The sequence below is a fragment of the Aphanomyces invadans genome (genome assembly GCF_000520115.1).
Source record: "Aphanomyces invadans strain NJM9701 unplaced genomic scaffold supercont1.14, whole genome shotgun sequence".
In the NCBI taxonomy this organism is placed as follows: Eukaryota; Oomycota; class Saprolegniomycetes; order Saprolegniales; family Verrucalvaceae; genus Aphanomyces; species Aphanomyces invadans.
In genome coordinates, this window is record NW_008580159.1 from 883,631 (window position 1) to 909,973 (window position 26,343).

The 26,343-nt window shown below is 56.7% G+C and overlaps 11 protein-coding genes across 17 annotated transcripts; 5 read left to right on the top strand and 6 right to left on the bottom strand.

Annotated features, from left to right (window-relative positions):
• Nucleotides 1-378: 378 nt before the first annotated feature.
• Nucleotides 379-1,182, top strand: H310_07643 (hypothetical protein; the record flags this gene model as incomplete). Its single annotated transcript, XM_008873059.1, has 1 exon — nt 379-1,182. One exon carries the CDS (start codon nt 379-381, stop codon nt 1,180-1,182), a length of 804 nt encoding a protein of 267 aa, XP_008871281.1.
• Nucleotides 1,183-1,572: 390 nt separating this feature from the next.
• On the bottom strand, nt 1,573-3,815 carry H310_07644 (hypothetical protein). The gene is made up of 3 exons (XM_008873060.1): nt 2,838-3,815; nt 2,572-2,789; nt 1,573-2,516 (listed from the first exon to the last, which is right to left on the bottom strand). The coding sequence occupies exons 1-3, from the start codon at nt 3,774-3,776 to the stop codon at nt 1,643-1,645; spliced, it is 2,031 nt and encodes a 676-aa protein (XP_008871282.1). The 5' UTR covers nt 3,777-3,815; the 3' UTR covers nt 1,573-1,642.
• A 190-nt stretch (nt 3,816-4,005) lies between these two features.
• On the top strand, nt 4,006-5,151 carry H310_07645 (hypothetical protein). Its single transcript, XM_008873061.1, has 3 exons — nt 4,006-4,485; nt 4,527-4,692; nt 4,743-5,151. Exons 1-3 carry the CDS (start codon nt 4,063-4,065, stop codon nt 5,045-5,047), a joined length of 894 nt encoding a protein of 297 aa, XP_008871283.1. The 5' UTR covers nt 4,006-4,062; the 3' UTR covers nt 5,048-5,151.
• Nucleotides 5,152-5,238: 87 nt separating this feature from the next.
• Nucleotides 5,239-8,226, top strand: H310_07646. Of its 2 annotated transcripts, XM_008873063.1 has the most exons (13): nt 5,239-5,430; nt 5,474-5,569; nt 5,612-5,654; nt 5,715-5,813; nt 5,866-5,945; nt 6,084-6,608; nt 6,673-6,885; nt 6,931-7,007; nt 7,062-7,206; nt 7,254-7,286; nt 7,341-7,469; nt 7,518-7,650; nt 7,729-8,226. In XM_008873063.1, the coding sequence occupies exons 1-13, from the start codon at nt 5,299-5,301 to the stop codon at nt 8,196-8,198; spliced, it is 2,175 nt and encodes a 724-aa protein (XP_008871285.1). In that variant the 5' UTR covers nt 5,239-5,298; the 3' UTR covers nt 8,199-8,226. The 2 variants fall into 2 exon arrangements, with proteins under 2 accessions (XP_008871285.1, XP_008871284.1); XM_008873062.1 differs by having other exon boundaries at nt 6,931-7,206.
• Nucleotides 8,227-8,232: 6 nt separating this feature from the next.
• Nucleotides 8,233-9,430, bottom strand: H310_07647 (hypothetical protein; the record flags this gene model as incomplete). The annotated part of the gene is made up of 4 exons (XM_008873064.1): nt 8,233-8,574; nt 8,621-8,792; nt 8,850-9,109; nt 9,209-9,430. 4 exons carry the CDS (start codon nt 9,428-9,430, stop codon nt 8,233-8,235), a joined length of 996 nt encoding a protein of 331 aa, XP_008871286.1.
• A 2,101-nt stretch (nt 9,431-11,531) lies between these two features.
• On the bottom strand, nt 11,532-12,472 carry H310_07648 (hypothetical protein; the record flags this gene model as incomplete). Its single annotated transcript, XM_008873065.1, has 4 exons — nt 11,532-11,828; nt 11,896-12,067; nt 12,129-12,388; nt 12,440-12,472. The coding sequence occupies 4 exons, from the start codon at nt 12,470-12,472 to the stop codon at nt 11,532-11,534; spliced, it is 762 nt and encodes a 253-aa protein (XP_008871287.1).
• A 587-nt stretch (nt 12,473-13,059) lies between these two features.
• H310_07649 (hypothetical protein) lies at nt 13,060-15,265 on the top strand (the record flags this gene model as incomplete). Its single annotated transcript, XM_008873066.1, has 9 exons — nt 13,060-13,512; nt 13,562-13,747; nt 13,798-13,926; nt 13,980-14,084; nt 14,139-14,238; nt 14,375-14,524; nt 14,572-14,714; nt 14,781-14,883; nt 14,940-15,265. 9 exons carry the CDS (start codon nt 13,060-13,062, stop codon nt 15,263-15,265), a joined length of 1,695 nt encoding a protein of 564 aa, XP_008871288.1.
• On the bottom strand, nt 14,908-16,070 carry H310_07650 (hypothetical protein). Its single transcript, XM_008873067.1, has 6 exons — nt 16,054-16,070; nt 15,922-16,002; nt 15,714-15,856; nt 15,583-15,667; nt 15,444-15,515; nt 14,908-15,394 (listed from the first exon to the last, which is right to left on the bottom strand). Exons 1-6 carry the CDS (start codon nt 16,054-16,056, stop codon nt 15,317-15,319), a joined length of 462 nt encoding a protein of 153 aa, XP_008871289.1. The 5' UTR covers nt 16,057-16,070; the 3' UTR covers nt 14,908-15,316.
• Nucleotides 16,071-16,154: 84 nt separating this feature from the next.
• H310_07651 lies at nt 16,155-19,661 on the top strand. Of its 2 annotated transcripts, XM_008873069.1 has the most exons (16): nt 16,155-16,636; nt 16,685-16,874; nt 16,945-17,137; nt 17,195-17,331; nt 17,378-17,694; nt 17,744-17,978; nt 18,026-18,177; nt 18,225-18,313; nt 18,368-18,483; nt 18,538-18,584; nt 18,637-18,757; nt 18,804-18,831; nt 18,893-18,981; nt 19,054-19,284; nt 19,332-19,373; nt 19,446-19,661. In XM_008873069.1, the coding sequence occupies exons 1-16, from the start codon at nt 16,167-16,169 to the stop codon at nt 19,632-19,634; spliced, it is 2,646 nt and encodes an 881-aa protein (XP_008871291.1). In that variant the 5' UTR covers nt 16,155-16,166; the 3' UTR covers nt 19,635-19,661. The 2 variants fall into 2 exon arrangements, with proteins under 2 accessions (XP_008871291.1, XP_008871290.1); XM_008873068.1 differs by having other exon boundaries at nt 16,155-16,874.
• Nucleotides 19,662-20,679: 1,018 nt separating this feature from the next.
• On the bottom strand, nt 20,680-23,679 carry H310_07652 (hypothetical protein; the record flags this gene model as incomplete). Its single annotated transcript, XM_008873070.1, has 15 exons — nt 23,469-23,679; nt 23,211-23,409; nt 23,019-23,155; nt 22,664-22,971; nt 22,495-22,598; nt 22,148-22,439; nt 22,000-22,088; nt 21,779-21,941; nt 21,609-21,729; nt 21,527-21,554; nt 21,381-21,469; nt 21,225-21,335; nt 21,133-21,159; nt 21,038-21,067; nt 20,680-20,991 (listed from the first exon to the last, which is right to left on the bottom strand). Exons 1-15 carry the CDS (start codon nt 23,598-23,600, stop codon nt 20,680-20,682), a joined length of 2,142 nt encoding a protein of 713 aa, XP_008871292.1. The 5' UTR covers nt 23,601-23,679.
• H310_07653 (hypothetical protein) lies at nt 23,668-26,284 on the bottom strand. Of its 5 annotated transcripts, none has more exons than XM_008873074.1 (12): nt 26,147-26,284; nt 25,918-26,098; nt 25,709-25,845; nt 25,334-25,659; nt 24,882-25,283; nt 24,737-24,825; nt 24,559-24,674; nt 24,468-24,514; nt 24,301-24,395; nt 24,206-24,233; nt 24,066-24,154; nt 23,668-24,016 (listed from the first exon to the last, which is right to left on the bottom strand). In XM_008873074.1, the coding sequence occupies exons 1-12, from the start codon at nt 26,240-26,242 to the stop codon at nt 23,835-23,837; spliced, it is 1,788 nt and encodes a 595-aa protein (XP_008871296.1). In that variant the 5' UTR covers nt 26,243-26,284; the 3' UTR covers nt 23,668-23,834. The 5 variants fall into 5 exon arrangements, with proteins under 5 accessions (XP_008871296.1, XP_008871294.1, XP_008871293.1 ...); XM_008873072.1 differs by having other exon boundaries at nt 24,301-24,421; XM_008873071.1 differs by having other exon boundaries at nt 23,668-24,154.
• Nucleotides 26,285-26,343: the final 59 nt, after the last annotated feature.

Consider the following 26,343-nt stretch of genomic DNA (forward strand, 5'->3'; position numbering starts at 1 on the left):
AAGGTGGCCGCTCTCGAAGAGTCGAAAGCAGCCACGCTTGTCACGGTGGGAACATTGGAGCAAAATGTTGCTGCCGCAGCTGCCGAAAAGACGGCATTAGTTGAGCAAGTTGCAGCATTGACTGCCATTCAGGCAACAGCTGACGCCAAAGTAGTCGTTTTGGAAAGAAGTGCTGAAAACTCCAAGGCGCGTGAAGCTGAACTGCTAGCGGAGATTGCCGCTCTGACTGCACAATTGGCTGCATTACGAGGGGTTCAGGGCGAAGCTGATTTGCTGCGACAGGCCGAACTGGAACGTCTCGCCAAAGAAGAAGCAGATGCAGAGGCAGCGGCGGTCGAAGCGGCTCGTCTGCGTGCCTTGGCTGAGCAGGAGGAACTCATGAAGCTCAAGCCGTACAGCACAGAATCACGCCTTTTCCGTGTCCAAGCTACCAAGTGCGTGGATCTGGTGGTGGCTGACTCGGTCTTTATGGGTGGAAAGAGCGACCCCTACGTCGTGTTTAAGGTCGGCGACGTCAAGTTCCGAAGCACCCAAATCTGGGGTGACCTGAACCCTGTGTGGAATGACGAAGTCCATGAATTCACCCTCACTGAAGGTGCAATGTACACCAAGTCGCTTGAGATTCTCGTGTATGATGCCGACAAGCTTGGTGACGACGAATTGATCGGAAGTGTAAAATTGCCGTTGATGCGATTCGAGCAAAAGCTTCCGTCAGGGACTGAAGAAGAATTCGACTTGGAAATACCTCCGGAATTCCAGGCCCAAGGGCACTCGAGCAAGATTTATCTCAAGTTTGAACTCTTAACCGAAGAAATGGAAAAGGCGTCAAAGGAGCAACTGCTGTGGGAAAACGAACGCCTCGCTAAGGGCAAGTGGGACAAGGCGAACCTCACTGCTGGAGAGCGCAAAGGTTGGAGTGTGGGCGCTCGTTCGGGCGTGGACCGCGCTGCGATGCAACCCAAGATCCCCAAGGGCATGGAAACAAAGCTCGGGTGGTCGTTGGACCTTGACCATGGCGGCGAAGACGGATGGTACTACGCCAAGTCGTTCGACGGCCCATGGGTCAATAAGCCGAACGGGTCGAGCGAAGTACGTCGACGAATGTGGATGCAACGATGCACTGCGATCGTTGAAGACAACGGCAGTAACCAAGACTCGCATGATGCTGTCTTATCTGCCTAGAATCTCGCTCATGTGCAAAGCTCGCTCATTTATTTGTATTGCACACGTTCCATTCCAACGCTGTCTTTCCGTCCCTGGCATCGCTTCAGGACAACAAGGTCATGTCGTGTTTCCCATCCAGCACACAAGTAGATGATCGAATGGTATGAATGCCATTCCTGATGTCGAATCGCAGTCATTGGGATGGGCTCTACGCTCATGGCGCTTTCATCTCTCCCAGACTTGAACCAACCTTCCTTCGAACCGACACCATGGCAAGTGCGAGGGACATTTGGCAAGTTTGGCGTTCGGTATGTGCGACGATGCCGACATCCATCGCCATGTCGAAAGATGCCCCACGCACTGCCGCGTCCAGGCGAGGCATCGCGGTCAGCCAGGGTTTTGTACCAGTGGGAACATGGATAAACATATATTTAGGTACTCCGTATCAAATGAAGGTTTGTCGAGTCCCTGGAAGAGGCTACGCCACCGTTGCGTGCAGCAGCAGCAGGTCGTCCTCTGGCATCGAGAGCATTTCACATCGTTTGCGTCGGCGCGTGCACTGCTGCGTCCACTTTCGACGTCGAACAACCGACGTCGCATGTGGACCGTTCATCCACGGCCCGTCAAACGACGACGCGTAGAACCACCCGTTGGCGTCGCCGTGGTTGCGATCGACAGCCCAACCGAGATGGGACTCAAAGCCGAGTGGGATCTTGGGCGCGATTTCTTCCCTGGCTGACGAAGCCATGTCGCCAACGGTCCACGCCTTGCGGTCGAAAGATTTGAGATTGTGCGCGGACCACTGGCCCCTCGCATGCCGCTCGTTTTCCCACATCACGAGCTGGACGGGCGCCGTCTTGGGCCACAGATCCATGTCGTCGTCGTCGTCGTCGTACCAGCTACCAAACTCGAATTGCAGTGTCACCGTGCTCGCTTTACGACCAAACGTTTTGGGAATCTCAAGTGGAAATGTCTGCGGCGTGTCGGGGTCGTACGTCTCCTCCAACTCGCTCAGAGGAATTTGGACGGACCCGATGAGTTCGTCGGCGCTGAACTTGTCAAAATCAAACACTTGCACGTCGAGGACGGCCGTCGCGCACGTCCCCCGCGTCAAGTCAAAGTCGTAGATTTCGTTGTACCAGACCGGGTCCAACGTGATGCGCTGCATCGTCGACTTGCGTTGGATGCTTCCAATCGTAAACACAACGTACGGGTCGCTCTTGCCGCCCATGAAGACCGAGTCGGCCGCGACCAAGTTCTTGGCGTTGTGCAGTTGAACACGAAAGAGCCACGGCGCAGTGGCATGCAAAGACGACATCGACATCGATCCGTCCGTCGAGTCTGGAGTTGCCCTACACGCCGACGTGAATTCCATCTTCCAGGGAATTCAAAGGTGTCGAGTCGTACGAAAGCGAGTGCATGTCGAGCTTCGACTCCATCGCCGCTACCTGCGATTGAAGCGCCGCCACTTGATCCGACAAATCCTTTTGGATGCCCTTGGCCGTCGCCAGCTTCTCCTCAAAGATGGTTCGTGCCGTGAGCATTGCATTGGTATGGTTCTCGCGAGCGATCGCGAGTTCTTCTCGATGCGCTTGAGCTAGCTTCTGCACCTCCAGCATGTGTGTCTATGCGCACATGGTTAACATGTTGCGAAGGTGGACATGGCGGCAAACCTTGGCCAGCAGCTGAACATCCTGGAACTCTCGAACGAGTTGCGGGTGGTCAAGACGGAGCAGTTCGTGTTGAACATGCTTTTGAGACTGCGCCGACGCGAGGAGCGCTCGTTTCGTCAGCCGCCGCCGGCGACACGAAAACGCATGCCCGGCAACATTGTGCCACGGGCCGCTGAATGACGCGGCGTAGAACCAGCCCGAATCATCGCCTTGAGTTTTGTCAGCGGACCATCCGAGTACTTCGATGTAGTCCTGAGGCACATCGGGTTCAATGTCCACCCACTTGTTGCTCGTGATCGACCCGCATGAATATGTTGGTCGATCCGTGGCAAGGAGATGGCTGCTCGACCACGAGCCCCAGGCGTAGCGCTGGTGCTCCCACACTTCAAGCGTCGTGCTATGGAGCATGTCATCCTTCGTCCAGACAGCCACGGACACGCGCAGCCGGCCAGTCTTGACTTCCTCGCAAGTTGAGTCAAAGGTTTCCTCGGTGAGGTTGATGTCATCGGTGATCGTGATTTGATGCTTGAGAAGCTCATACGGCGTCATGGGCACCTTTGCTTCTCCGATGCACACAGATAGACCAAGGAGGTCGACAGCGTACAGCGTAATGCCGAGTACGCGGGTATACATGTCTTGCTCGGTCAGGTGCAAATCCATGATGTCGTTGTACCATCGCCCTCCATGCGCAGGGATCGAGTTCGATTGATACATTGGCGTGTGCGACGCGCCGTCACCAAATAGCCTGAGTTCCGCAAATATGGACGACCGCCGCACGCCGCCCAAACATGTCGATGCAATGATCGGCTCGACACCCAGCACGTGATGCAGCTGGACGCGTACGAAGCGGAGGTTGTCGCTCGAATCTGCCGACATCGCGGTCTTTCCTGTCAGGCTCTCAAACTTGTATGACGTCGGGTCCCCGCCGCGTTGGTGCATGGGCTGGCGCCGCGTGCAACCGATTCAACTCGCCGCACCTTTTTTGTTGTGTCGACGTCAATCTTGTCGATTGTATGTGTAACAAAAAAATATGGAACCAGTTTTTGGATACTTTTTTTTTCAACCCGCGGTGGAAAAACACGGCTTGGCCCCGCCTCAATTGTCGTTTTTGTCGGGATGTTTTTTCGAGACATCCGGGCAATGTTCCGGATAACGACACCTCGAAAGTGTGACAGCCTGGGCCCGGCGCAGTCGTGCCCACCTCCTACCATTGCCCGCACCTGGCATGACAAAACCACGCCACCCGCGCAAAGACGCTCCCGCGAAGCGAGATCAGAAGGTGCACAGTAACATTCCCCGACACTTGCGCGTGCAAGTCCTGTGCGCGAAGCAGGTCCAGTTGCGCGGATGCGTGCTCCCTACTCGCGGGTTGTATGTCGAGACCAAACTGCGTGGTGTCGGTTCCAAACATCCCGCGATGACGACGTCCACGCGCGCTCCTGTCTTGGCCGAAGTCCTTTGGGACCATCAAACGTATTCGTTTGACGTGACCGAAGCTGAAATGTACAGTCGTGTGCTCGAGTTTGCCATCCACGAAGTGAACTGTTTCGGCCATGACTCACACGTTGGAAGCACAACGCTCCCGTTGTCCGAGTTTGAGTCCCGTCGACTTGCTGGTGTCACGTCAAAGCGTCTCAAGCTTGAGCAGGTTGTACGCTGACCTGTCATCTCGTGTTCATGCGTTTGTAGGCTCATGTCGACTTGGAGCTGCATGTTGCCGTGGAAGTGTGGAATCGTCATGACGTGGCCCAAGCAATCAACCGTGAATGCTGGGAACACGAGCGACTCTCGTCTTCCCTGGGATGGAGTAAGGAGCACTTGCGTGCTTCGGACAACCGGCCAGCATATCGTGCAGGTGCGTTTGTGTCGACCTTGATGACTCGTCGACCCTCAAGTTTCTTGCAGGAGGAAAAGTGGGTAACGCTCTCGAGGATGTCGTCCCGATTGTTCCAGAAGGACATGTTGAGACGCTGGGCTGGTCAGCAGGACCTTGGTATTATGCTTCTTCGTTCAGTGGACCTTGGCACAGTTCGAACTCCGGATGGAAGTGTCGTCGGCGCATGCTGTCGCAAACCTGTCGCCGCAGCGAAATGGACACGTCCATCGAAGTCGACAAGGCGGAAGTGGACTTGAAGAAGAAGGTTGCCGTCGTGGACCTCTCCATCGAGGCCATCTTGCAGAAGCATGACATCCAGGTTGAAGACTACTGATCCGGTTTAAATAGTGTGAAGGTCACATTAAATAGTGTCATTCACATACATTCAGACCTGCCAGGTAGTACTACTTTTTTCAATTCAAATTTTAAACTTCTTCATTCAATGAGTTCTACGAACGGATTTAAATTTTCAACCATAATCACTTCTGCACACACTATTTATGTTACATTATACTATTTCGACTACTCGGACGTTTCAACACTTGCCGCTTTGTTGGAAGCTGCGCGGCCGCAGGGTGGTGGTCCATGGTGTTCTTTCGACGAAAGAAGCTCGACATTCGAATCCCGACAGGAAAGGATGCAGTGAATTGGCGCAAGCTCCTGTTCCTGTCCATCGCAGAAAGCTTTAATCTACTGACGACGGAGCAATGGAGTCGGGTGAGGAGCTCGGTGTGTGGGTCTGTCGTGATGATGTGTGTAGCTGGACGTGCGGTGCCTGACACTAATGAAAGTCAAGATGCTGCGCGCATCGTGTATTGCGCGAGAACTCGAGCCGAGAGGGAAGAAGCGTATCCTGGTACTTCATCGTGCCATCCATCTCTGTTCCAAAGGTGGTTAGGTTCAACGATTGACGGAATCCCTCGAGAAACAGCGCGCCGATGGTGTGTACTAGCCTTAGGCATTCCCATCTACGCACTCATCGTGGCGCCACCCGTCTTAAGAGGCTGCGTCGAGACGCGAAGCCGAGTTAGCCGAACAAAGGCGTCAGGACAAGCTGGGAGGCATCTGGACATTTGGCACAGGGACCCAAGGACAGCTCGGTCGCGCCATTGTCCCGCTACGCGACCTCACTTGACTTCGTTTCATGCGTAGGTCACAATGACTGCCAGTCGTATGCGTTGCCAACTCAGATCAAGACAACGCGAGGGTTGGGAGTGTGCCAAGTTTACGCGGTGAGTCGGTCAAGATCTTTAGCGCTTTTGTCGATGCTCCTCAGCTGTGTAACTCAAATGCCAATCTGAAGAGAAGTCCTGGATGGCAAATGCCGCGAAGTCGCAGCGATCTGCTCACTGTCCTTGGGTTGCACATAGGGCTTTGACTCGGACATCACATTTGCCGTAACCCGCCTCGGTGATGTCTACGTGTGGGGTAACAAGAATGGGCCGACGGGGCTGCCACGACAGAAGCGGCGCAACCGATTCGACTCGGCGGGGGCACCCAAGTTAAATCTGTTCAACCTCCCGAGCTACAAACCACATGACGCCAGCGCCGACAATCCGACGGACGCGAAAGGCACGCCGCCGGAGCGCGATGCCATGGACTCGAGTGATGAGAGCAACGACGACGACGACGACGATGACGACGGAGACGCGGTGTCGGAAGATTCGCATCATGCAGATGACGACGAAGCACCTACCGACGACCAGCTCGCGATGATCATCCCTGCCCCGGTGAAGCTCAAATCGATCAGCGGCGAAGATATTGTACAAATTGCCGTCGGCCGCGTGCACTGCGCCGCGCGAACAAAATGCGGCGATGTCTTTACGTGGGGCCAGAACGACCACTGTCAACTCGGCAACGAGCCCCAACACGCCTTGTCGGCTGCTCAGTCCAAGGTTCGAACACCACACCTGCGATGAAGCCCGACGGCATCCGACATACGTGGGGCAATCGTTGTAGCGGGCAAAGATCAAGTATGGCGTCGATGCGATGGAGCCGACCATTTGGAGCCGCACCGTGTCGGAGAAATGCATTGTCAAAGGCGTTGCTGTCGGTACAGACCACACGATGATCATCTCGGACGACGGAGACATTCACGCGTTTGGGTCTGTCTACAACACGACGGATCACTCGACGCTGACACGGCACTTGCGAAAGCAGCGCGTTCAGCAGGTCTCCCATCGCTGCCAACTGGAACCGTTCTCAACACTGACGTAGGTGTCATGCGGAGCCATGCACGCAGCAATTGTAAACGACGGTGGACTGATGTACACGTGGGGCAGCGGCGACGGAGGGTACGCCCCGCGTGTCCATCGTGACAAACCTTTCGACAACACACGTCGTCCTAGTCGGCTAGGGCATGGCGATTTGATATCGCACGTGGCGCCTCGGCTCGTCGAAGCACTCGCGACCGACGTCGTGTTTCAAATCAGCTGCGGGTGCTGGCACACCGTCGCCATTGTGCTGGTGCCACCGTTGCTCAAAGGCGGCTTCGTACGTGCTGCTGCTTCGACCACGACGAAGTGTGACGCGATCGATAGGTGTATTCATGGGGCACAGGTCGTTATGGCCAAGTATGCGACGACCGTGCCATCGCCATGGGTGGTGGATGATGCGTGGTCGCGTAGCTCGCCCTCGGCGGCAACCAAGTCGTGCCAACGCCGACGCTTATTCAGGACTTTCTCACGCAATGTGTGTACATCAAACGAGTATGCGCTGGCATGTACCACAATGCGGCGCTGTCCGTCGACGACGAGGTTGGAAGCGGATTCATGCGTAGTACATGGCTTGATTCTGTGCTTGAGGTATACACGTGGGGCAGCAATGTCAATGGGTGTTTGGGTCGACCGACCGAAATGGCCTCAAACCCCGAAAGCTTCAGCGCTGTCCCAGGCATGGTTGAAGGCATGGCTGAATTTGTCGGTCGCCCTTGCTCGAGTACGTCCGGCCGCGTTGTTTCATGCGCTTTCCGCGTTTGCCAGCCCAACCCGTGTCGTTGAATGCCAAATTTTCTAGTTGCCGTCGGGCGAGAATACACGGTGGTCGCGACAAAGCCATACATTGGTCCTACCGAAGACGAAGTCGCGACGGCCCGAGCCGAAGCTGCCAAGCGCCAGGCAGCGATCGACAAGGCATACGACGCAGAAGAGCGCAAGGAAGAGATACGTGAAGCCATGATCGAGCGCCTCCAGCGGTCGCGGTGCATCGAGTACTTGAATTTGCACCATCCGCAGTGCAGTCAGTGCTCGATTGCCACCGTGTGCCCTGGATTCCAGCGCGATGAGATCGACCCCCAGCTGTGCAAACACTGCCTCCACGTCAAGCAAAACCACAACGCGCAGCACCGCGAAAGCAACAAAGCGCTCAGTCTCGACGCCTTGCTGGGCTTGCTCCACCAAATGCAAATCGCCGACGACGTCGACCTCGCGATTCCCGAAGATGAACTGGTCCAAGACAAGAGTGCCGAGGCTCGGTGGCGTAAATAGTCAATAAATTTGTTTGCATTAGTTTCCACCCTGGTCACACAAGGTACAGCTGTGTATCGAGCAGCCCTTCGTCGTCCAAGCACGGCAGCCAGTCCATGTCGGGCAGATGAAACAGGTCAACGTGTGCGGGAGCAGAGTCCGAGTCGTCGGCCATCGGACTGCAGCTGTCGAGGGCATCGTCCAGAGCACTGCTCCACAAAAAGTCGAGCGAAATGCATGAAGACTTCGGCAGCTGGTCGCCCTGTTCGCCGACAAGGGGCGAGCCGACTACCGCGTCCACGCCAGTGGGCGACGAGGCCCCACTAACTGGCGGCGATGACGTAAAGGGGGCGAGGGGGGGGAGCAGCGGCGAGCACGCCTTTCGATCCTTCCATTTCTACAAAACCCGTCAGTTGGCATGGATGTATTGAGGTTACGGCTACCTTGACGCTGGCGTGCCAATGGTTCTTGACTGCGTTGTCCGTGCGCCCTGGCAAGTGCTCGGCAATGAGGGACCATCGGTTGCCATGCTTGGCCTGGAGCGCCACCAAGATCTGATCTTCTTGCATCGTCCACGCCGACTTGTCAATCGCAGGGTCGAGCTGGTTGCACCACCTAGTCGTTCGTTCCATGATATGCAATGCGGAGGTCGCAAAGTGTGCGGGCTCGTACCGCTCCCGGCATTGCTTGCCACTTCGCCCTGGCAGATACGACGCAATCACGCCCCATTTGTGCGGTCCGAGGCGGTGGACGAGGGCGAGCACAGTTTCGTCTTCGGCTTCTGTCCATGGCAACTTGATCGTGGCTTCCTGTGTGAGGGCATACCATCGGCGCTGGCAATCGCGGACGCTCTTGCGATGGTGAAACAACTGTGCAATCCCGCGCCATTGTTTACCGCCGTGAAGGAACACCGCGTCGCGAAGGGTTTGGTCCTAGCCATCAAGGGTCAAGCACTGGGGCGATCGAATCCTGCAGGCCTTCCAACAGTGCCGAGCGACGAGCTCCGTCCGGTCGATGGCGTCGATTCGTACCTCGGCGGGAGTCCAGTGGGGATAATTGTTGTGATTCATGTGAAATGCAAAAGTGGGGCTTTCGTTGTGGGCGACGTTTTGCTGTTGGCAGCCTCGCAGGTGCTTGGGGATGTCGGATTGTCGAACGTGAGAACTGACGTACAAGGGACATGCGGCCCAGCACACTTCGGCTTCCCCTGCCCCCCCCCAGCGCATCTCGGAAGCGATGACACGGACGGCCATCGCGTGACACAATGTCGTGGCGTGGTCCAATGCACCGCCACCAAAGCTGCGTGGCCGTGGGTCTTCACAAAGTGGCTGTTGGCCTTCGGTTGATTCTGTCAACGACAGCATCTCCGGAACGCTGTCGATGCCAATGCATAATGGTGCAAGAGGGAGGTGTCAAGCCGAAAGCTAATGCACTCGTCTAAGCCGAGTTCCCGCCCCGCCCGCATCCCCGTCGTACCACCTTCTCGACATAGCGGCGACGGCGAGCCCACGACTAAAGTTTATTTAACTCGTGTGTGAAAAGGGTGTCGCAGATGGATGTTGGCCCAGGTGTTGTCATATGTGACACACACAACAAGGACCACGGGCGATGCAGGGGCGAGAGCGCCGCCCTGTCCCATTGTATCCATGAGCTCTTGAGGAGCAAGCCTGGTAGGCGAAAGCCTACCAGGCTCAAGGGGGTACTTCAACATGGGCTCGTGGCGGCCCTGTCGACTCTCCACCGACGTTATGATCCACACGTCTCGAGTTCGGAAGAAATCCGTCCTGTATTGACTAACGTTGTATCACTGAGATCAGTACGAGACATGTCTGTCACAACACGTTGACCGCTCCTCGCATCCGATGGGGCGGTCGATGCGTTGGCTTTTTAAGTTTGAAGGGCAGGCGGGCCGCCGTAGCGAGCTGCAAACGCACGCAACCCTCGACTTGCCACTCCCCCGTCCCCTCTTCTGAAACGACTACGTCCATGGGGCTCGATATCGACCTGCGAAAGGTCTCCAAAACGTGCTCAACTGCCACATCCCGCTCGACTTGATATTCCGATGCGACTGGGCGAGACATGCCGAAGGAAGCTCTGCCCCGCGACTTCAACTGTAGCAATCGATTAGCGTGGGAGGATCCCTTTGGTAATCGATTGCTAATCGATTACCAAAGGGATCCTCCCACGCGCGCAGATGTTTATATAGATGGCGAGGCAAACGGATGAAGGCTTTGGCAGTCTTGCAAAGGCGTGCGCCCCCCCCAATTCAAACGATATGTGCCTTGAACCGAAGGACTCGCGCGAAACATACTCGGGGGATGTGGCAAGACGTTTTCTTGGCCGAACGGTTGTGCCTGGTCGACATGTTGCAACGTGAGCCAATGCAACGTTATAGCTGGCGGGGGATCCACGTCATTCTGGTCACGCTCGATCGTCCCACGGACACAAGCAACTCAATCCACATTGCCCTGCCATGTCCAACGACGAGTTGTTTCGGGGCTGTGCGTCGTGCGTAATGGTGGCATGAGTCTGAATCAAAATGGGGATCGATACGCCTAGATCTGGAGTGGACAACAATCTTCAATTGTACCAATGCTTCGGACTTTGTGCTTGGGCTCTTCGTCGACGACATCCAGGCCTCGTCTTTGAGCGCAGCCCTTAATGTCTGGCATCCGAAGGGGGCGGAGAATGCCATGACTGGGAAACACCGCAGAAATCGACACCACCACCTTGGACACAAAACAAATCGACGCTCTCCCAACGGAGCAAACATATCCCTCCCCCCGCGTCGTACGCAATGGTCCGAATTAGGAGACTGTATTGTCGTAAATATTCTCGACAGGATCGCTCCAGAATTTCGTGGCAGAGTGGGTCGTCGCTCGAATCAACTTCGATCGTCGAAGTCGAGATCGCCGGGACAAGGCCTTCAAAGCCCCCCCCGTATGACGACGCTCTCCCGAATCTTGGCACCAAGGGCGAGGGGGCACAACAGGGGTAAAGGGGGGCTACTCCTTCCGACTAGAGTCAACCAACCGTGTTCTCTTCTACTCTTACTCCATCCTAACGGTGCATTGCCTTGTGGTGAGTCTTTCTGGGCGATGTAGAGCATGGCGGTTGATTCCCTTGACCCTGGCGAGTGGGAGGTGTGTCACCTTGAACTTCCCATCATTGTTTCGACATCGACGGTGTGTCGGCTCTCTTTTTCACGAGCAATCGCACGTGTTGTCTCGAACGAACGCCCAAGCACAACCGACTTGTCTGCCCAACGTGGGCCATGCTAGACAGCGCACCATCACATCACCTCGACAAACCGTGTTTTGATTCTGAATATGGACAACTTCAAGCAACAACGAGTCACAGCACGCCGGAGGGGGAAATGTCGACGGATGTGAGCCATTCGACGGTTTGGGTGTCGTCGATGGCATCGGGGGAGGACTCGCTGGCCATAGTCTCGCCATGGCCCCATATAAAGTCCGGGTCGACCCAGCAAATGTCGGTGGCCAGATCCAGATCTTGCAGGTTCCACACGTCGTCCGTGTCGAGGAGGGGCAGCGGTTTGGGCACTGGTGGACGTCGAGATTCCTCCTTCATGGGCGATATCGAGGCTTGTGACGGTGGCCGGGGGACAACGCCCTTGTATGGCTTCGTCATCTACAATGATAAAATCCGCCCGGTCAGGCGACTGCCATCGCCACAAGGCAAGGGGGGCTTGCCTTACCTTGACGCTAGCGTGCCAATGGTTCTTAACGGCATTGTCGGTTCGACCGGGTAACTTTTCGGCAATGAGGGACCATCGATTTCCATGTTTTGCTTGCAATGCTGCCAGAAGTTTGTCTTCGTCGGCGGTCCAAGGCGCCTTGCTGATCGACGGGTCAAGCTGGTTGCACCATCTACACCATCGATGAGTCCACGTGGGCGGGGGAGGGAGGGACAAGCCCAGGAAATGCCGACCTTTCGCGGCATTGTTTTCCACTTCGACCAGGCAAGTACGACGCAATCACACCCCACTTGTGTGGCCCGAGTCCTCTCACGAGCGAGAGCATCGCTTGGTCTTCAGCTTCAGTCCACGGCTGCTTCCCCATGGACGTTTGAGACAACAGCTTCCATCGATGCTGGCAGTCGCGAATAGATTTGCGCGAGCCAAAGAGACCCACGGCCCCGCGCCACTGTTTGCCGCCGTGAAGGCACACATAGTCGCGAAGGATTTGATCCTACGGCGCAAATGATGTGAACATGAACGCGACAGGATGGCGAGTTTCAACCTCGGCAGGGGTCCACGCACAAATCGGGGCCATGACACAAGTTTTCAAATGATCGATACACGTGGGTGAGTTTGACCGAATGGCTACGTCGCAACAGTGACTGACATTCGTGCTGTCTACGCTTTGTCGTACGCCGAATAAAGGAGTCACGAGAGTGACATGTCTTTGTCCTTGGCGAGGGGGTTGATTCGGAACATGCAGGTTCTTGATATCGACCCGCGCCCCCCGAACGATGTGCCACGACGACTTTGAGAAGTTAGCTGCCTGGTTAACTCCGTGGCACACCGAAACACTCGCTCGTGGGACAGTGGCGGGCGTCGGGGAGGGCAACGGCATGGCCATGGTCAAGGATTGCGTACGTCATCGATTGCAAGGAGTGTGACCGGTCGTCACCAGGAGCTGCAGCCCTCGTTGTAGAGTGCGGAGGGGGAGGCACAGCGCAGCTCGCCCCCCCACACACACACAGACTTGCTGGTGCGAGGATAAACGCGATGTGGTCGCTGTGAGGTCATGCCAACGTAAAGTATCACAAGATCCGCGGATTCCAACCAAGTCCTAGAGTTATCAATGCAGTCGAGTTGTCTAAATTTACTTTTGACTCACGTTGTGGGACGCGACGCATGGTTCTGAACTCGGGCAATGACGCGGCCGACGCCACCAGCGCTGCCCCTCGAGCCAAGACGAAATGGAAGCTCCCCCCCATGAAAGCGTCAAGCTCGTCCCACCTACGGTGCCCCAACTGTGGCGTGGCACACCCGAACCCATCGCTTGCCGACACATATCGGTACTGCCACAGCTGTGCCAAAGTCATGCGGGAATCGGTGGTCTGCCTGCTACCGCACTTGCAGCGCAGCCCGTGCCGCGGCTCGTTCGAAGGGCAAAATCGACTGGTCGTCCTCGCGGCCTCGTATGGCCACCCAACCAACTCACAGCACGCGGTATCGGTGCTAGCCGAAATACAGACCCTCATATCGTGCACCCCGACACACAGTCGCCTGCACCTTCCAGCCAACACGCCGCTGTTGGCCACGTTTTTTCCAGCACATCAAGATCCCGTTCCTGGCAAACGAAAGGTGGGTGCATCTCCTCACCTGAAGATGACAAGACATCGATGCAACTCAGGTCCTTTGCCTGCGCTACGTTGTCCCGAACTTGAACCCCGACTTGACGCGGCACGGTGAAGTGCGGTGCGAGACCGGAGAAGACGGCGCTTTATTCGCTCCATTGACGCTGCAATTCGGGGTCGACAACTTGCCAAAACTCTGGATCAACCGAGCGACGTACGGGCATCGCCACTCGAACACGCCAGTGCGAGAAACCTTCATGGACTGAACCCCGTGACACGGCATGTCCTGCAGGGCCTTGTGTTTGACGTGGCGGAGCGGCTCACAGGGCTCGCCGATCTGAACGGAGGAGACTTTGTATCGGTCGCAGCCACGACCAACCTGACGCAATTGTTTGGGGAGCCCTGTGAAGCTATGGCAAAGGTAGATATTCCACCCATTTTCGTCCACAACACACGTGTCAAAATGATTTCTAGACGCTGACTGTCGACTACGAAATCATCGGGCGAACGGGCCAAGCCAGGCAGTACGAGCAGGACGGGCGCCTCGTCGACGACATAGTGATCCAGCATCTCCCTGTGGTAAGATCCGTCGCGCATCCACCGACAAAGGCATCAATCGACCGAGCGGGGCAGGTTGGTCCGGGGATCGTGATTGAGCGGGCCGACTATGGCTGGCTGCCACACGACCTCGATCTCAAATTGACGGACGTGGCTGCCCAAGCCAAACTAACGGGTAGTTGCAATGACGAATGGACGAGATGGCAAGCGCTGCGCGATTCGAAAAATGCAGCATCCTGCTTTTGTATGTTGCGCATCCTGCCATCAAAAAAAGGGACATGGCAACTCACGATATACGCGAATAGCCGTAGCAAGCTTCCTGCAGGCTCGCATCGACCGCGCGCAAGTGCCCGGCTCGTGCTTGAGCATTCATACAGACGAGAACCTGAACGCGCTGTTTGGAGACCCATGCCCTGGTCTACCCCGCCTCCTCGTGGTGGAGTATTCCCTTTTGGGTTACGGTAATTACGCACGAGAAAGTCGAAGGGGAATGCGCCGCCATCGTTAGGAGAGACCGGGTCCGACGACGAGATCATTAAGAAGGGCGGCGGCCACAGCCGCAACTTTGCCATGGCCAAAGGGGGCAAGCTGCGGCTCCACGTAGCAGCCGAAGGGTTTCTGGCCAAGCCTGTCTCCATCTCAATCCAAGAAGTAGGTCCTGATTCGATCACCCGTCGCATCTTCTCCACCGCCCACATCTCAGTGCTGCCGGCGTAGGTATTTCCGTCGTTGGTTGTGTCGAGGGCGTATTTTGGTCATCCAACCAACGTCCTCAAGACATTTGATGTGACCGAGCCGATCGGCGTGCTGGCGGCAAAAGGTATCGCACGAAGTCGACGTGCATGCCGCATGTGACTGTATGTATTTATCAACCAGGCAACGCAACCAAGTCGCTGGTCATTCCAAAGCAGCTGGATTTGGTGGCTGCCTACGGAGACCCGTGCCGCGGCATCCGTAAGGCGCTGACGATCAACTACCAAGTGCTCGGGATGGGCGGAACGCTCGTGTTACCGACGACCGCCTCCAATTCCCTTGCTGGAGGCCTCGTGCTGGGGTACCCGCTGGACAAAGTCGACGGCGGGGTGGATGGCAAGATGGGTTTCTACGAACGGCTAGCTGTAGCCACAGCGAAATCCGCCAACATGTCTGCCAGAGAAAGGATGCAAACCAGCGCCAGTCAGCGGTTGTGGTCAATGAAGTGAAAACCACAGAGTCGTCGTGTTGAGAACGTGATGGCTGCAGGGACGTGATGTCTATAGCGCGCGTTGACGGACACCGCGCTTTTCGAGCTTTTGCATGCGCTTGGACACGGCAGGCTCGACGCTGGACGTCTGGAGTCATGGAGAAGGTGAAAACGGAAGGAGTGGGGAACGTGTGGACCTCAGAGCTGCCTGGAGGAAAGAAGTACTTGATAGCTTTGCCGCCGACGAAGTACAGCACGTACCCCGGCACCTGAAAAATACCACCATGACATGCATGATTGCTGCGCCATGGTTATGTATCGTCCAAGGCACCTTACCACCAAGTAGAGGTACCAAAAGTAGTCCGACAGAAGCGTTCCAACTTGAACGATGAGCGTCACGATCAGGACATCCATGGCATACCTAACGCAGGAATATGACGAATGAAGCGGGGGTCGAAAGTGGCAACTCGTTGTTGGTGCCTTCCAGAGCAGAGGCCACGGCCATGGTGTAGCAGGCATACGTGGCGGTCAAGATGAAAGCGTAGCCAGTCGCATGCCACGTCGAGAACGTGCCAAAGTGCCACAGCACTCGATACAACAAGTACACGGCCTAGACCAGGCGGACGCGCGTCGCAGTGGCATAAGGGACTCAACGAGGGCTTCCGTTCAACGTACATTCACGGCCACGATGGATTGGTTCAATCTCGCACTGAGCTCGGATCCTGCCCTCTGCGCCTTCTTCGCGGATTGCCCTGCCTACGACCCGCCATCTCAACCTTCCTGTCTCCACCGCCTCCATCGCCTTACCATCGTTCGCTTCTTGGTGATGAAATGGTTCAAAACAGCCACCCAAGTCGAGAAAATGGGTCAAAATAACTACGTTTTGTTGTAACGTCGCCTTTTTCGGTGTCGGCGAAACCATGATCGTCCGCACAATATCGACGTCGACGGCTGCATCGGAGCATCGGACGAAGTTCATGCAAGCAGCCGCACGTGTTCAGATGATGGGCAGGGCATTGAACCGAGGGCAAGGCTCCTCTGAAGCTGCCAACCATGTCGACAATAGGTTGAGGGATCCACGACAAGTGTCCGACCATGTGGAACCCACGGCATCCCTCGGAGACCAGGAGCCAAGTCGTTTCAATGTGGCACATTTCCTTTCAAACACAGATGACCTCTTGACGCATGTGACGCATGTCGACGATGCTGTCGACTGCACAGCGTCGACAGCGACGCCACGTATGTCCTCTGGCTCGGCACCATTCCCGCTACAACAGGGCGAAGCAACCCCTCACACCTGCGCAGATCCATCGTTGGTCCCAACCGTCGCAGTTGTTCAAAACGGTGTAGAATGGGGCTTCACCTCCATGACATTGTGTGAGATCGGCAAGTATGTCCGAGATCAATCGGTATCTTGTGCTGACACGAACGACGCGAGGCCACCGCCCGACGGCGGGACCGCCGCCGTCGAAGTGAATATGCTCGCAAAATCCATGACCCAATGCAACGAACTCAACGACGACATGATCCACCGCGTCGAGCACCTCTCTGAACTCCAGCAGGAGGCGCTGGGAACTATCGTACACAAGGAGTCGCTCCTCCAAGTGACCAGACAAGTCCTCGACATGGTACGTTCGCCAACTACCTCCAGCAAGACATCGTGTCTCCTCGACTAGCGTCCGATTCACGGATGGGTAGCTGCACTACGTTGCATTCATCGGGGTGTTTGTGGCCACGACTTTGCATGGCCGTCACGACGACTCGACGTACAAAATGGCGCTGAGCCTCATGGCACAGCTGCAGGACAAACCGTGGCCAGCAAGGGTCTCGTCCGTTTCCAAGACCTTTCGCGAGAGCGTCGAGAGCATCGAAGAGCTGCACAAGTACCTCTGTGAGTTCGAGCCCGTCCATGTTGACCCCCGTGACGGCCGACTTGATGGTGGACTAGTGGGGAGCTTTTACGATGTCGTGTACTCGGGCGGGTCGTTCGACGGAGACAATGCATTCCCCCCTGGCAACGCGTACAGTCCAAGGGGCGTTCTCGGAGGGTACGGAGAAATTTGGGGACCCATTCGCATCGGCCAGGTTGGTCCAGGCCATTGTTTGTCCACCGTTCGTTGAAAGAGGGTAGGTGCGAGTGGACGGAGTTCCGTGCTCGGGCATGCTGATCGAGACGTCGCCGCACCTGAAGAATGAATCCACGTTGTGCTATCCAGAATACACCGCCAGCACAGCCAGCCACGCTTCGTTTGGCCATCACGGCGCCACGTACTCCTACGACTCCGTCCCGCCGTCCGTCGAACCCTCCATGTTATCGCATTCGGCAAGGCTGTACCCTGCGCCGGGATTCAACGTGTACTTGCCCAACCAGGAGAGCGAACGTTGCAACCGCGACACGTTCGAGCACTGCGACGTGTACGACCAGCTCAAAGCGATCGAAGAAACCAAGTACGTCCACCGTGTGCAGGCGCGCCCGGTTCACGGCGGTCGTGGCCAGATTCTTCGACCGCGCCACTCGAGCTGTCTTTATTGACATGGCGGTGTACAACCGCAACTTTCGGGATGTGTCGGTCGTTCGGCTCTACATTGAAGCGTATCCAGCGGGGGGCATGGAGCCGCGGGGGTTGATTCAAACGGAGCGCTTGTACGCGTACAGTTCGTCCCACGACGCGGTGAAAATCATCGGCGAAATCGCCGTTTTGATCGCGGCGACGCATCAGCTCTATCGCATCGTACGTTGCCGTGGAAGGTTCTCTATCGACGATTGAATCGTGCGTAGTATCGAGCCCCTCCATCGGGCCGCCACGTGTCCACCCAAGTGCATGTGGTCCACTTGCTCCTGTTTTACGTGATTGCAGCGTGCAAGTGGCTCTCGTACGTCCACTTGCCGGACCCGTCTGCGATCGCGTCGACGACGTATTTGAATTTTCGGTACCACAGCCTCTAGTGGTCCATGGATGACACAACGTGTGGCGCAGAACGTCGATGCAATACTTTTGGGTCGGCGAGTGTGTTGCGAGCGTTGTGTGCCTCTTGGCGTGGATCAAGGCCTTCTACTACCTGTCGTGTACGTGACATGGACGGTATTGCAGTCGTTTGGCGGCTGACCACACACATCCAGTTGTCCCGCAGTTCGCCCAGCTCATGAAAACAATCTCGAAAGCGTCCAAGGAAATGTTCGGCCTCATGCTCATCTTCCTCGTCTCCCTCGTTGGGTCTGCAATGGCGTTTAACATGGTGTCCCTTCGAACGAACTCCATCGTGGTGAACCTGACGACAGGACGTTTGCAGGCGTTTGGGATGCGGCTGCACAACTACCACACGTTCTGGCGAAGTTTGTACGGCCGTAACGTCGCCTATGGCTGTGATACGAGTGGCTCTCCCTCGTAGCTTGACGTTGGTCCAAGTGATTATCAACAAGGTCGAGCTCGAAGCCCTCGTGGAAACCAACCAAGTGCTCGGTCCGCTCTTCTTTTGCGTGTTTGTCGTGCTCATGCTGTTTGTGATCTTGGTACGACCGCGCCATGCTGACTTGGCATGCTGACCACTCGATCTAGAACATGTTTATCGTGATCATCACCGACGGTAGAGTTGCCGACAGTGTGTGGTCGTGACTGTGCAGCTCATTTGCCATTGTGCGGAACAGCGTACATCGACGCCCAGCGGGAACTGGAACTCATGCACGACTTTCAACTGAAAGTGTCGACCAGGGAAATCTTGCATCACTTGTGGCACGTACGGTCGACTGTATTGCACCTCGTCCGATTGTAGCCACCGAGAATGGTCACACTGTTCTCCTCTGGATAGGACGTCGTCCTGAACCTGCGGTGGATCGGTCCCCATGTGTTTCAGCCACTACATGACGGGATATCCCGCGCCATCCACGTGCTACAGAGGCTCCAGGCGGACTCACCTCCCCCTGTCACACGACTCGCTCACGAAGGCACGGTGGCTGCGGAACTGGAGGCGGTGCTTCGCTTGAAACAAGGGGCATCCTTGTACCATGCGAAGGCAGCTGCAGTGGACTCGACGAGCGAGGTATGCACTTGCTTGTGCCTTCACGTCCCTCAGGGGTGTGCTCACAGTCGCTGGACGGAGAAGGAGCTGTCGTGCCCGTGGAGTCGGAGGTAATACAACGTTTCAACTTGAGTGGGTGGTTTGGCCTGGTCGGTGTGACGGCTCATTGTTGACGTGTGCAGATGAGTTCCCACGACTCGCACGATGACGAGCGGGTGGCCAGCCTGTTTGCTGCGATTGCGCAAGAATACGAGGAGGGCGTCGCCGCGACAAAGGTAGCGTTAGCCAGCCTCAACCGCGCTCCACACGAAGCTGCGCTCCATACGATACAGGCCAACCTCGATCGATGGCTCGACCTAGCGCACGCATAAACACCAACCTTAAGAATACACAATCGCTGTGTGATTCTTCGTTCGGTGGCCTTTGCCCACGAGCTGAGTGGACTCTGTCGTGCTCCTCCGACGGCTTGGCGTAGCCCGTCAGGAGTTTCTGTCGACGGTAGGTGCCATAGGAAGCCAAACCCACCAGGGTTGACTGGGGCAGACGGCAAGGATCGTGATCCAACAGGTTTGAAAGCCGCCCGTGAAAGGCGCATCAGGTCGAGTGAGGTCGCCGAGCGATTCCCGACGTCGTACCGGCTGAGACAGTGAATAAAGCTGTGGCTGCCGCTGCTGGCGAAGTTGAATAGGTTGCAGGATTTGTGGCCATGACGGTCCTTCCGAGCCTTGCGTAACCATGGGCAAGGGTGTACTCCCTGCTGTCGGGCCGGCTATGTCCCAGAACACCAGACGAACACATCCTTGGCCGACTTGCCTACTCTCGTTCACGAGAGAAGGCAGCCCAACGTCGCCAAAGAGGTCGGAGTTCGGCAACATTTGGTGACAGAGCTAGCCGACGATTTTAGCCAGGCCTCGTCGCCCGCATCAATGTGCTGTCGATCATCCAGCACGAGATGCTCACAGCGCCAAAGACATTAAGGGGACACTCCACACACGTAAGATGCGGTGTTTGGACGAGTGGACGCACCAAGTGATTCCTGGTGTAGGTGGTGTCCTATTGTCCCAAATCCTGAACCCTCTCCCGTCGGCACACAACAGAGCGAGACTACTCTAGTGCATGCCACAACTTGCCTGAACTCAATCCGTCTGGTGCTTTCGACGGTTCAGAATGACGGCGCCACGGTGCGTGTCTTGGAGACACACCAGACACAGCGGCGCGAAGTAGTGGCCGTGCGATGAGCTGGTCCATTCTACACGACGTAACCTACGGGTCCAGCCATCTTCTTACATATTGCCTGAAAAGTTTAGCCGTCGTCACGCTGGCAGATCATGCACACAATAAGGCTAGCTTTTGCTTCCCCTCGCTCCACGAAATGCGTCGAAAGACTTGCTCCGATGAGTTAATGCCTGACATTATTCAAGTAACAACACCAGCGCTTGTCTTGACGGCGTCGTCTAGTTGGGCTCTCAGCGTCCGAAACTGGTTTAGCCACACTTTCATCGCATTTACGTCGTTGGCCACCCGAAGGTGCTCCAGGCAGGCCGGCATGAGTTGTTCGATATCTTGGAGCTTGGCTTGACACGTCATGGCCAGCGGCGTCAGCTGTGCTGCACTGTCCCTGCGTGGGGAAACGTTGGCAGAGGCCACCGGAACTGTTGGGGGCGTGTCCGTGCCGGGAGGGGGCGGCTGGGTGGGTGTTGCCACAGGAGCTGTTTCATGTTTCATGACCTGCACACACGATGTGACTCCAAAGCGATGACGACTGCACAACAACCTCGGTGGCGGCTACGACCGAGCTTCGGCCCTATTGTGTCAAAGGGGGAGGTGGGCATGGAACGATATCGGCAGGTTCCAGTGTCGAGGGCGTACCAACGACGCGGTGCTGTGGCGGAGTCGCTGCGGGCCACCCCATACCGCAACGCGTCAAGAGCCATCGATTCAACCCGTGTGGACGCGCGTACCCGTGTCACTTCGGTGGCGTTCAAGTTAACTTTGGCAATGGCGTCCGACGTTCGCGCAAACAGAGGCTGGAGCACCCGCGGACCGAGAAATGGGACGCGGTAGACAAAATCCTACAAAACGTAAGCCGTGGGTGGGCGGACGGATCGAGCACCGACATGGAGAAAGTGGTGCGCGATCGCTTTCGACAGGCTCTCGACGGCCATTTCGTCCATCAGGCGCAGCTCTTTCTTCGTGTCCGTGTACGCTACCGTCGTCGCGTGAGCTGCGATGTGCAGACGCCCCGCCAAGGGGCATGTACTACCTTCTGATACGATCACGATGAAGATGTTCTACGTGGAGGCAGAAGTATGGGTTGATGCGTCGAGCAGGACGGCGAACTGTACCAATATAACAAACATCATGAGAAACACAAACGAGATGAAGAAGAAGGGCCCGAGGACTCGATTCGCGAGGCGGAGGTCCGCCAGCGACATTTCACCCGTCACAATGTGTAGCAAGGTGTAGCTATAGCCAGCGGACGTGACCAAACGAAGGTAGAATGGAGCACACGTACAAGCTCGAGAGGAACGTGTGGTAGTTGGCTGCGAAGTTGCCAAACGCCAAGTAGAACGCGAGGGCGGCGCCGACAAGAGTCAGGGCAAAAATCACGACGAGCTCGAGCACTTTTCCCGCGGCGCGTTGGACCGTCTTGGTGAGCTGTCCGAACATCGGGATGACTGTAGACATATATACATTGATGTCAACGCCACGTTGGCGGGGTCATTTTGCACGGACATGAGAGGAACTTGAACAACTTGAGCCACGACAGGAAGCAGTTGAAGCTCTGGCACGACCGCGCCAGGCTAAAGTAGATGGTTGGCGTCCTAAACGAAGACCGACACACTTGTTCCAACGAGTTGGTTCGAGGCCCACGAGACAGTACCGAAAGTTGGCAAACTCGGCGTCCGAGATCGAGGCCGGGAGTGTTGCATAGCTCAACACGCGAAATGCCAGCACGAACAGAAACAAGAGCGCGTTGCAGACGACAGCCACGTTTGAAAACTCGCCAAAGTATTTGCGCCCGACGCGGCGCACCGCCGTCGCTTCCCGCGCCAATTGCGCCAAGATCACCACGTAAATGAGCCCTTCACACCCAGCCTGGACAAAGTCCGCCGTGTCATGCCACGGGTACAACCGATACGTGAGAAACTCCACTTGAGTCGTCACGCCGCCACCTACAGAAGACCTCCCTCTCGAGCAGCCCATCCTACTGCCATTCACCTTTCGTACCCGGCAGCATTTCGGCAAACAATCGAGCGGTTGTCGTGTGGTCGATGTTCGCTGTGTACAGGTTCAAGTCGACAAACACGGCCCGCGTTGCCTTGTCAAAGTATCTGTGGCAAACAAGCCGAGTCAGTCGAAGGCACAGAGTCCGTCGAGTTCGTCGATAGCACAGTACTTGTGCTCCTTTAGCGATGCGAGAAGGTCGTACACAGGGCAGTTTTGCTTGGTGCGAACGTCACACTGTTCGTCTTCCGTCGGCGGCACCATCACGCCAAACGTTGGGCTGCCATACCAGTGGTGGCTGTGCGAGTAGAATCGTGGCTCGACTGGCTTGGGCGACAGCGCCGTGTAATTGTAGCCGTGCCCGAACGGCTCGATGCTGTCCGTCGCTGCCGAGTACGCGTTGAAACACTGAACGGGGTCGTTGAAAAGGCCGGGCACAGATGCCATGACGCCACCGCAGGCTTCGGCCTTGACGCGCACCTATCACGACGGTCACCACCTTGTTTCCAGGGTCGTCTCGTCCGCACTTGGCCAATTCGAATGGGGCCAACGAGTCGGCTATTGCCGCCAATGTATCCGCGTTTGGCGTACAATTCGCCGGGAGGAAATGCATGGTCTGCATCGAACGCGCCGTTGGCGTACACAACGTCGTAGAACGGGCCAGCTTTGAGGTACGGTCAGCCCTCGATTACCCCCGTCGAGGGACGGATGCCACGTACTCAGGTACTGGTGTAGCTCGAGGACTGTCTTGATCTTGTCAAATGACTTTCGTACTCGAACGTCTTGGTACGCAAATGGCTTGTCGTTGAGTTGGGCGTTGAGCATGGCAGTGACCCTGTACGGGCTGTCGGCGGCGGCCGTGCCGCTGACGTCGACTGTCACGACGATGAAGAGGGCCAGGAACATCAAATACTGAATCTACCACACCACGACAGACATGAAAGATCCGCGGCGGGGACGACAGAAAAAGCCTCTACCATGTCCTTGATCTCACGATGTGCTGAAAAGTCCTTGTGTTCCTGCACCTTTTTCAAGATGGCCGACATCTCGTTCGCGCTGACGCCGAGGAGCACCATCGTCTTGCGGCTGACGTCGCTGCGCGCGGTCATGGGTTGTCGTCGGGGGTCGCTCGGTTGAACCTGCCCACCGGACACTCCTTTCCACGTGACTCGAAACCGGCAAGACGCGACTGTTTCGAGATTAAATAGCTAATGAGTCCGATACTAGGCTGGGGACGCCGTCATCGGTGCCCCTCGCAAGACAGCGACGCCCGCAGCGCCTTGAGTTGATGGCAATAGTCGTCGATGGCTTGGCGTGACCGGAGAACCTGGTCAGCTTGCAGGTCATGGCATTTCGATTTCGCGTAGAGCGCGATCTTCGCATGCACGACGTCGGTCGTCGCGTGCGTCTTGTGGCACATCTCCAGCGCGTGTGCTTGATCCGACACCGTGCTGAGCGTGTCGAACGCGTGGCCGTACCGGCGCTCCAGCCGCCGCCCGCACCATGGGAGCTTGAACAAGCCGTTCTAACGACCGAAAGGAATACAGCGGCGGTGCCAGCCTCGAGACACGTACGTAGACGAGGTGGTGCATCATTTGCCTCGGTAACGTGTCGATGTGCATCGCATGCATCAGCTCCAATTCGCCCTTCGTCTCGACGTACGCTACCGCCACCGATTGACGCCAGTTCTGGTCATGCCACGCCAGCTACGTACCGTCGGAAATGACCACAATAAACATGTTCTACGTGGACGTGTGAGGCACGTGCCAGCCACACGTTTTTGACGCGATCGAGGGCAAAAGTACCGACCAGAATCACGAAAAACATGAGCGTGACGAAGATCACAAAGAAGAGCGGGCCGAGCACGCGATTGGACGAGTGGAGCTCTTCGAACTCGAGCTCCCCTTGAAGAATCTTGAGCAAGCCCAAGCTAATGCCAGTGTACGATCACACGACCGCGAGCGGCGGCGACGTACCAACTGTCGGCCACTGTCTTATAATTTTCCGCATCCAATCCAAATGCCTACGCCCGCGTGATGGGGCGGTGGAGCGGAGGCATGGAGGTACCATTGTAAACGACAGCGCAGAGCCCATGAGCGCGACGCCAAAGATGAGGATGAGCCCCGCGACTTGCTTGAGCGCTTTCGTGACGGTCTTGGTGAGCGGGGCAAACAGGGGCAAGACTACCACCACACCCAAGCAATCAACGAGCTGCACAACACACGACTGGTCGCGTGCGACGTACATGCGAGGAACTTGAACAGTTTGAGCCACGACAGAAAAAACGTAAAGCTCGTGATAGCGTCGGCGAGGGCGTAGTACCAGATCGACGATCTATCCAGGCGATTCGCCCCGTCATGACACCCGTTCCATGCCAACAATGGACGCACCGAAAGTTTGTGAACGCGTCGAGGTCGATCGCGGTCGGGGATGGCAAGTGCACATAGCACATCACACGAAGCGCCATGAGTGGGCCGAACACGATCAAACTAAACAAGTGCGCCACGTTCGCGACCATGGCCAAGTACGCCCACTTCATGCGTCGGAGCAAGTGGAGTTCGTGGCGAAGTTGCACGGCGACCAGCAACAGCACGAGGAATTCGAGACCGAGGCGGACCATATCGGACGACGTATGGTTGCGGTAGAGGCGGTAGCTCATGCACTCAACTTGGGGGGCGAACCCGCCGCCCTTGGTCATTTCGACCATGAGTCGCACCGTGGTCTGCTCGTCCGTGTTGGGGTTGTACGTCGTCAAGTCGATGAAGAAGGCGCGCGTCGCAATGTCGACGAATCTACCAGCACACTCATCAACACGCTCAAGGCGACAATCATGTGCACCAACTTGTGGGTGGCCAGGGACGCGAGCTGGTCGAATACGGGACAACCCTGCTTCGTTGTCGCCGCGTCGCAAACCCCGACGCGCTCCATCGACGGGATCTCGATCACGTACCGGGGTGAGCCGTACACCCTTGCGCTACGCGTAACAAAGTACGGCTCGCTCGGCACGGTCGTCCGGGCGGTGTAAACCGATCCGTTTGGGGCCCCAAACGGCGCAACGCTCTCTGTGGTCGCGGTCAGTTCGGGGTAGCAGTCGTCGTGCGGCTGCACGGGGAAGAGGCTGGGGACTCGCGCGAGCGTCCCCGTGCACGTCGAACCATCCACACGACTCTACGCAGTAGCGTTGAACACACCGTGGCGCTGCGCACTCCACACAAACTTGTCCGATGCGAATCGCCCCGACGATGCGACCGTAACCAGCGAGGAATCCCCTGCCGTTGTAGAGCATTCCGGGTGGAAACGTCGTGTCGCCGTCGAACGATTGTGCGCGGTACACGGCGTCGTAGAATGGCCCCTCTACGTGCAAAGACCACCAGGAATCGCATGTCGATCGGATCGCTACGATTGCTAGCAAGGTTTGCCACGTACGAAGGTAGTCGTGCAGGTCGCGGACGGACGACATGGTGTAGAACGAGCGGAACGCGGACGACCGCGCGAGAGGTTTGTCTTGGAGCTGGGACACATACGTCGTCCGCGTCGCGTACGAGTTGTCGTTGCGGTCGTAGAATGTAGCGGCGAGGAAGACGCCAAGAAAGACAATGTAGTTGACCTGGGGCCACCGTCAGCACATGCTGCGAATCCGCCGAAACCAACGAACCATCTCCACAATCTCCTTGGACGCAGATCGTGTCTGTTCTCGTGCGACCTTTGTCCGTAGACGCTGCATCCGCTCCGGGCTGTCATCGACGCTCATTCGCGTCGACGTGGGGCGGAGCAGCACACGCGTGGGCAATCGAGACGGTTTTGCGTGCCCGTTACATCGTGCATGCGGCGGTTCAACTCGACGACAGCACG